The sequence below is a fragment of the Pararge aegeria genome, chromosome 20, assembly GCF_905163445.1.
Source record: "Pararge aegeria chromosome 20, ilParAegt1.1, whole genome shotgun sequence".
NCBI classification, from domain to species: domain Eukaryota; kingdom Metazoa; phylum Arthropoda; class Insecta; order Lepidoptera; family Nymphalidae; genus Pararge; species Pararge aegeria.
The window spans coordinates 6,259,634-6,268,794 of NC_053199.1; the positions used below are offsets into that span (position 1 = coordinate 6,259,634).

At 38.8% G+C, this 9,161-nt stretch overlaps 1 protein-coding gene across 1 annotated transcript; it reads left to right on the top strand.

Annotated features, from left to right (window-relative positions):
• The first annotated feature begins 6,863 nt into the window (after window positions 1-6,863).
• LOC120632798 (protein kish-A) lies at window positions 6,864-8,032 on the top strand. Its single transcript, XM_039902807.1, has 3 exons — window positions 6,864-7,029; window positions 7,112-7,221; window positions 7,850-8,032. The coding sequence occupies exons 1-3, from the start codon at window positions 7,027-7,029 to the stop codon at window positions 7,953-7,955; spliced, it is 219 nt and encodes a 72-aa protein (XP_039758741.1). The 5' UTR covers window positions 6,864-7,026; the 3' UTR covers window positions 7,956-8,032.
• Window positions 8,033-9,161: the final 1,129 nt, after the last annotated feature.

Here is a 9,161-nt window from a genome sequence, read left to right on the forward strand (position 1 = left end):
CATGAAAGTCTTCTGCACAAGCTTCCAGCCTACGGGTTACCCATTAGTTTTTGCAACTGGATCGCTGATTTCTTGAGTGGACGATTTTTTCGGGTTGTCGTCGATGGGTCCTCGTCTGACCTAATGGCCATCAACGCTGGTGTCCCTCAGGGATCGGTTCTTTCCGCTACGCTCTTCCTGCTGCATATAAATGATCTGTTAAAACCCGGCATCTTTGGGTATGCAGATGACAGCACTGTGACGGTTAGATACATGTCCAGTCCACGAGCTAGTGGAGACGAAACTCTTGTGCTCAGAGAGGCCTTGGTGGAACGCGTTAATCTGGCCTTAAGCGAGGTGTCCGATTGGGGTGACACTAATCTGGTAGAGTTTAATGCTTCCAAAACCCAAGCGTGTTTGTTTTCCGCCAAACGGAGTCCGTTCCCCCTAACTCCGACTTTCAGAAATGTATCTGTGCCAATCACGAATAGTATTGAGCTCCTAGGTATCAGCATTTGGTCCAATCTAAGCTTTGGACAATGCATCGAGTCCAAAGCTAAAACTGCTGGCAAAAAACTTGGCATCCTCAACAAAGTTAAGCGCTACTTCACGCCAGAACAGCTTCTAACCCTGTACCAAGCTCAGGTTCGGTCGTGGAGTACTGCAGCCATTTATGGGATGGCTCTGCCAAGTACCAGCTCGATGCTTTGGATTCGGTGGATCGTCGTGCTAGGAGACTCATTGGCAACGACCTTGTAGTCAGTAGACTTCAAAGCCTTGAACACCGGCGCAAGGTTGCTTGTCTGGCTGTTTTCTACAAGATACATTTCGGAGAGTGTGCTCAGGAGCTATTCGATTTGGTCAAACCATCTCCTTTCTACCATCGAACTGCGAGGCACCGAAAGAATCTGCACCGTTACGTGGTTGAAATACCATCAACACGTACGAAGCGTTTTGCTTCTTCCTTTCTGATCCGCACCGCAAAGGCCTGGAATGCCCTCCCATCTTCCGTCTTCCCTGATACCTATAATCTGGGTACCTTCAAATCAAGAGTGAATAGGCATCTTCTAGGCAAGCGCGCTTCATCTTAGGCTGCATCATCATTTACCATCAGGTGTGATTGCAGTCAAGCACTTGACTATATACTTAAAAAAAAAAAAAAAAAAAAAAAAAAGGAAACTTGGCTGTAGGTTTGTGAGCCGTCTCATCAGTTTTCAAATCTATCAAACCAAGTACCAACAAACAGTTGTCAAAGGGATTGGCGGGAAACTTCGAATTTGGCGGACGTGGTTTTTTTAGATTTTAATTTTTAATTATGAATTGAATTGTAAAACTGGGGACTTCGCAGCGTTGGCCTTGGTCGACACACGTGTAGTGATTTTCGGTGTTGTTTTTAGTGAAAAGTAGCCGATTTTTGTGTTTTTTTTTTTAACAACCGTTTTGGTGGTGGTGAGTGTTTATATTAATAGGGATGGAGCTAGATACTCCTCCGGAGCCTCCAGACCCTGACGGGTCTCGAATCTTCACGAATGAGGATGCACCTCGCGCGTCTAGCCAAACATCAAGAAAACGCCCAGTGGACACTGAAAAGTCCGCTAGCGTAACATTCAAGAAAAAAACTGTAACAGAGTCATCACAATCGGTTCCGTCGATCCAAACTGTTTTTACGCATCCTTCCTTTGCAGAAGGCCCCGAAAGTTACGATAAGGATGACAAAGGCCCCTTCATAGTCCATGTCTCAAGGGAAATCTCAGATCCATCTGCGGGTACGTCTATCAGAGCACTTAAATTCGGTCAATTTATGCATAAAAACAAGTTCACCAATATTGTAAGTGATGGTGTTAAAAACGTTGGCCGTAACAAGATTAGCGTCGAATTTTCTTCTGCTCAAGCTGCTAACACATTTATAATTAGCCCAATTCTGCCCCTTACGAAATATCAGGCTAAAATCCCAACCTACAATATAACAAGGATGGGTCTAGTGCGAGGTGTCCCTGTAGACTGGTCTATGGAGGAGTTTGTGGAGTCGTTAGAACTACCTGCTGGTTGTGGTGCAGTTCTGAAAGCCCGCCGTTTGAACAGAAAATCGTCAAATGAAGGAACAATAGAATGGCTTCCCACCCAGTCGGTGGTAGTCACTTTTAGGGGTCAGATGCTTCCATCTAAAATTTTCTCATTTTACACCTCTCTCCCAGTAGAACCATACAAATACCCAACAATCCAGTGTCTGAACTGCTGCCGTTTCGGCCATATCAAAGCCCAGTGCAGATCTAAACCTAGGTGTTACAGGTGTGCACAGCCGCACACTGGAGAATCATGTGATGTCATCAAAGAAAAGGCCACGTGTATATATTGCTCAGGTAGTCATTTTGCTTCAGATAAGGAATGTCCGGAATTTACTCGCCAGCAGAATATTAAACTAGCCATGTCCCAGGACAGTGTATCTTATATGGAAGCCTCATTGCGGTTTCCTCCAGTTCACAAATCATATGCGGAGATAGCAAGAGAATTGTTCCCTACTCCAATCTACTTTCCCCTTCCTTCAAATCCTCCCCATCACCCTTCAAACTCTCCCCAACCGAATTCTTTCAATTCACCCCGTAGGTCATACCGGGAAAAAATTATCCGCCCGGCTCGTACCCGAGCTCCCTTAGCGAAGGGTTATGACAAATACGCCCACCGATCCTTTACCAACAGTCCCTCTTCCTCCCTACCTAATGGCTGCGCCCTTGGCAGCAGCCTACCTGACTCTCCCCCATCCCAAAGTAAAATGCTAGAGGTTCTCTCTGAATTCCTTCTGAGTATTGTTGCTCCATGCAGCGAAATTCCACTACCGCCCAACGTTGCACATAACTTATCTCAACTGTTTAATATCCTAAATAATGGCCCCAACAACCTTACTACAATGGAACAGTAAAAGCATCCAACCAAAGAAACAAGATCTTTTATCTTTAATTAACCTGCATAACCCTATCATTGTTGCTATCTGCGAAACATGGCTGAGGCCTGGTTCTCGCTTTCGGGTTCCTGGCTTCTGCTGTGTGCGGGATGACAGGAGTGATGGTTATGCAGGCAGTGCCATTTTTATTCGACACAATCTTCCCTTTTCTTCTATTCCCCTCCCCGCTCACAGTGATCAACTTAATGTTGTTGCTGTGAGGAGTCTAAATATTTCCTTTCTTTCACTGTATATTCCACATCCTAATCCATCCTTGATTCCAGAAATCCGGTCTATCCTATCCTCCCTTCCTACCCCAGTTGTGATTATGGGTGACTTTAATGCTCACCATACTTCTTGGGGGTGTTACTACTGTGATGGGTTTGCTCCTTTATTGATAGACATCTTTGAGGATACTAACCTCTGTATCCTCAATGATGGCACTCCTACCCGTAGAGTCTATCCCTATCAGAACCCAAAATCTGCTATTGATCTATCCCTTTCTTCTCCCTCTCTTGCATCTCAGCTATCCTGGAAAGTCCTACCAAGTACTTTTGGCAGTGATCACTTCCCTATCATCCTATCCCTGAATACTAGATCATTACCACCTTCCAACCCTAGTCCATTATTGAAGTATAAACTGCATAAAGCTGACTGGTCACGTTACGCTCAATCTGTTGATAACATGATAGACTCTTTACCTGATCTTGAGCATTATGACAATTTATTAACTTGTTATGAGCAATTTGTTAGATATCTTATTTCTTCAGCCGACTCTAATATTCCTTGTAAAAAGTCTTATGCCAAAAATCACTTATCTTCCCCCCCTTGGTGGGATGGGGAATGCACTGATTTATTTAACCAAAGAAAGGCTGCAGAAGAAGAATATACAGATAGCATGACAAATGATAACTTTATGAAGTATCAACATTTGGATGCTAAAATAAAAAGGTTAGTGTCTAAAAAGAAAAGGTTCGGTTGGACCAAATTCTGTGAATCACTCGGCCCTAGATCTCCCTCCACTGTCGTGTGGACAAACATGAGGAGATTCCGCCGATCTCTTAACCACACTGACCCAAGTTCCAATAACCCGTCTGAATGGCTTAACTTTTTTACAGACAAGCTCGCTCCGCCTTATGTCCCTCATATGGACGATTTCCCCATTTATACACCTGTGTCCACTGCAGATGAAATGGATGCCCCATTTTCTTTTTCAGAGCTTGAAATTGCTCTAACTGGCCTTAAAGACTCGGCTCCTGGGGAAGATGGTGTACCTTATTCTTTTTTGGCAAAACTAAAAGATAAATCAAAACTATATTTTCTCAACTTAATTAATAGCTTTTTCGAGAGTGGAATAGTTCCAAATTCCTGGAAAACACAACTAGTGATTCCACTACTCAAACCTGGCAAAAATCCATCTGAACCAAACTCATACAGACCTATTGCACTTTCATCCACTTTGGCAAAAGTTAGCGAGATACTCCTCAAAAATCGACTAGAGTGGGTAATGGAAAGTAGGGGAGTACTTTCTCCTTCTCAGTTTGGGTTCCGTAAAGGATTTAGCACTGCAGACAGTCTCAGCATACTCACCACAGACATTCGAACTGCCTTTGGTAGGGGAGAGTACCTTGTGGGTATTTTCCTAGATATTGCCTCTGCATATGACAATGTACTTCTTCCGTTACTCAGGCAAAAATTGCATCAGCTGAGTGTACCGCCAAGGATAACACATTTCATATGTAACCTGCTCTGTGGCAGGTCAGTTGTGGTTAAACAACAGTCATCCTATCTATCCCCCAGACTAGTCTGGAAAGGACTTCCCCAAGGCTCAGTACTCAGTCCTCTGCTTTACAGCATATACACTCATGACCTAGAATTGTCTGTAAATAACTTTTGTAACATTCTACAGTATGCTGATGATATTGTCCTCTACCACAGCTCGGGCTCAGTAGAGGAAATATCCCAATGTCTAAACTCGGCTTTGTATTACCTAGGACAATGGCTGTCTGACCACGGCTTATCTCTATCCGTGGCTAAATGCCAAGCAGTTGTGTTTACAAGAAAAAGATCTCACCCTACATTTAACTTTTGCTATGAGGATCAACCCATCAATCTAGTAGACAAAGCAAAATTCCTAGGTATTATACTGGATAGCAGACTGAACGGATTACCGCATACTGAATATGTAATTAAGAAGTGTGAGAAAGGTATAAATGTTCTGCGGGCAGTGGCTGGAGTTTGGTGGGGGGCCCATGCCTATTCCCTTAAGCTTTTATATAATGCCTTAGTCCGTAGCCATGTTGATTACTGCTCATATGTTTTAGACCCTCTAAATAAAACTACCTCTGAAATGCTCAACCGAACTCAATACAGATCCCTCAGGATCATTCTGGGGGCAATGAAGTCCTCCCCTACTAATGCTCTGCAGGTTGAATGTGTTGATCCTCCTTTGCATCTGCGTAGGCAATATCTCTGTGATCGTTATGTTAGCAAAATGTTACAACTGTCCTCCCACCCTTTGTGGTTTAGATTAACTCAATTGTCACAAGTTCTTAGACCACGCAATCCTTCTTCATATCTATTAGATAGCTATCAGAAATTTATCAATCTCCCTCATCCATTAGTGACTTCACAAATAAACCCTTTATACTCTACATCCTATAAAGCCCTAGTCTTTGATCCTGCCGTGGTCACAGATCTTGGGCTAGTTAAAGGAGCCCTTGATACTAATGTAAAGTTTAATAACATAGTTTGTCAAAATTGGCCAAACCACCTCCTTATTTACACTGATGCATCAAAGTTTTCCCCGGAAAGCTTTGTTGGTGCAGCCTGCTGGGTTCCAAGGTTTAGAATTGCTCTGCAATTTAAGTGTCCTCCAGAGTCTTCGGTATTTACAGGGGAGGCTGTTGCCTTGCTGGAGGCAATCTTATTTGTCCGATCCCATAACATAAAACAAACTGTTATTTTTACAGACTCTCTTAGCTGTTTATACTCCATTAAGGAAAACCCATTCCGGAGTAAGTCTAGATTCCCTATTGCTCTAAGGATCAGGGAGGCTCTGTACTCCTGCCATCAAAATGGATTAGCTCTATTATTGGTCTGGATACCAGGGCACTCTGGCATCACGGGTAATGAAACTGCTGACTTATGTGCTAAATCAGCTGTTCATTTGGGCTCCCTGGAGCATTTCAAAAACAGTTCTCAGGATCTCAGCGCACTGGCAAAAACATATCTAATCAGATCCTGGAAGTCACTTTGGAATGATTCCAAATCAGTTAAAGGTAAATATTACGCTTCTGTCCAAACTGATATCCCTAGACGTCCATGGTTCTTCTCTTGTAAATATGCTGATAGGTGGGTTACATCTACAATATGCCGTTTACGCCTTGGCCATGCCTGCACACCTGTTCACCTGAATAAGATTAGAATAAGGGATCACTCCATATGTGAATGTGGCTTGGAAGAAGGCACTGTCTCCCATATCCTCTTCTCTTGCCCTAAACTCCTTCATCCCCTCTATGATGTTCTCCCAGTCCAAGTTCCTCGTCCTCTAAATGTTGAGTGTCTGTTAATGTCTGTGTTTAGCCCATTCTGTAGATTCCTATGTAAATATGTTAAGTGTAATAATATTAAGTTGTAAATATATATGTAAGAACCTTCCTATCTCCAACAAACTAACATTCTGATTATCTGTTTTTCTGTTGGAAATTAACTCATAAAGGAGAAGCAAAAAATCTGCTACTTATTTAAATGCGTCAAGATTAATATTTGGTCTTCCTCATATTTCACCGATCATTCTCAAAAGCGTGTCTCCTCCATACCACGTGACATTGGCGAAGTAAATCGTACCCAATTGGTACAAACGCAAGCCATAAAAAAAAAAAAAAAAAAAAAAAAAACAGTTGTCAAATGTAAATCTTGTAAAAAACTAAAAAATATTTCTTGGTGTAGCCTTTTAAATACGAATGGTTTTTTTTTTAATAGAAAGCTGAATTTCATACATAAATTTCGTAATTACAACGAATTATTTCGTTCAAACGTTATACATAACCTACCTACTAAATTGTTTTCACAGGCTATGAAATAAGTTTAATTAATTTTCAATAAATATGGTTTGTACTCTCGTTTAAAAATTACAAATATTTTAGTTATTATCTGAATGTCTGTAATGAAACACTACTTATATTGTTTCAGAGTGCCTTATTTAATTTTCAAAGTCTACTATGTGTCATATTACTTTTAATATGTACTTGTGCCTATTTAAGGTCCTTCTTTCCAAGTATTATGGATCGCAATAAGACTGGGTTAGTATTTAACGTGTAAACAATTATTCAGAAGCACTTCACAATCACGATTTAATATACCACTGCTCTTTTCAAATGCTTCTCATAAGAAAGATTCAGAGCTAAAACTGTCCATGCTGCTCCAATTTGTTGTTCAGTCACAACATTGCAAACGCGAAATACTGAATTCTTATTTACTAAATTCAAATGACAATGTCCTTTACGCAAATGAATTAAAATTAAAAAATTTCTATTATTTTTATCTTCATAGGTCCTCTCTCTAAAAGAGAATTTAAGCTGCTCCAGTGCACATTGGTGGGCTTCAACAATATATGAATTGTTTGTAACAGTATTAACCAGAACAGACAGTATAATTTTGCTCTATACACAATAATTTTAGGAACTAACTCAGGACCTCTGAGTGTGATGTAGAACATGCCAACAATAACATAGAAACTGATAAAATTTCATTCTTAGTCCATAGACTGTCTTGCACTATAGCAGTATTATTGAATTTGGGTTTCATGATACACATTATCTTATGTTTGCCTAATTTTGTATTATTTTTAATTTACCGTGTAACTGTTAAATGAAATAAACTTATTTTTATTATTATATCACAAAAATGACACAAAGTTATTGTTTTCAGACTCCTTGGAACATTCTGGAAATGTGCTCGAATTGGTGAAAGAAAATCTCCATATGTTGCTACTTGCTGTGTTTTAATGGCTTTCAGTATATTGTTCTTGACATAAGATATTTAATTCTAAATACTATTAATATTTTATGTAGTTATATTTTGATGCATAAATAAAATAAATATAATTTTTTATATTTCTTTATTAATTTGAATCATGATTTCTAGCACAGATAAAAATTTAATGAATAACAGTACATACTAGGGTTAGAATATAAAAAAAATATGAAAAAGTCACAAAATCCAACACTAATTGATAAAAATTTAAATATAACTAAAATGTTCCTTTTTGCAAACAAAAAACAATCATTATGTTGAATTATTGAAATATATTTAAAAAACCAGATTTACATGCTGATTTATAACAGATGATTATATTTCAATAGAAATTACTCAAAGATATTTTGTACCAATAATACAAATTTAACTGACGATGAATTACTTCCAATGAGACAACTAGTCAAAATTTAATATAATAACAATATTTATTGAGTTCAGTACCAAAACTTAACTTAATTTGCCAAATTATACACTGATTCAGTTATTACAACATTATGAAAAACCTAGTGCACGTTAATACATTGTTAATAATTCTAACATACCTAATCATTAGAGCACAAATCAGTCTAGACATCATCCTATCATTAGCTAATAAAGGTGACATTTGTAAGTTGGTTACAGATATAAAAACTAGGACATCATGCTTTCAGTGAAACCTTCATGTGAAAGCAGATTGCTTCAACACAAAATCTAGTGGAGATATAAATTTGTGCTACATTTACTTGGTGGTATTGGGCACTTTAAATGTAAATATAGTTGTAAATAGAAATCTTATCAATATTAGCTGGATTATGAACTTAAATTTTGCCTTTTGAATTTGCAAACCAAAAATTCGATAAAAAATTTAATTTTAAATTGAAGGATTTCTTGTCACAACAAACTTACAAACGGCACCTCAGTTATTACAGAGCGACACAATCTACCACTACAAGCTATTGCTAAATAAATAAGTAATGTATTCAACTTCGATGCATTATTGAGTCACGGTAAATTTAACATTTGTCTTATCTATTGTTAAAAAAATATATAGCAATAAATATTGCACAGGAATGAAACTGGGAATTGAACAATAGAGGAAAAAAGTGTGAATGCTTAAGAAATGTATTAACTTATTAACTACATAAACTTAAAAGAAAACAATAAATACATATGTACCTACTTCAGATAAGCATGTAAATTACAGAAGGTTTTTGCCAAAAAAGAT

Coding starts and splice junctions, on each gene's coding strand:
- LOC120632798 (XM_039902807.1), top strand. Junction 7,222..7,849: donor ATGGATCGCAATAAGACTGG/GTTAGTATTTAA, acceptor TATTGTTTTCAG/ACTCCTTGGAACATTCTGGA.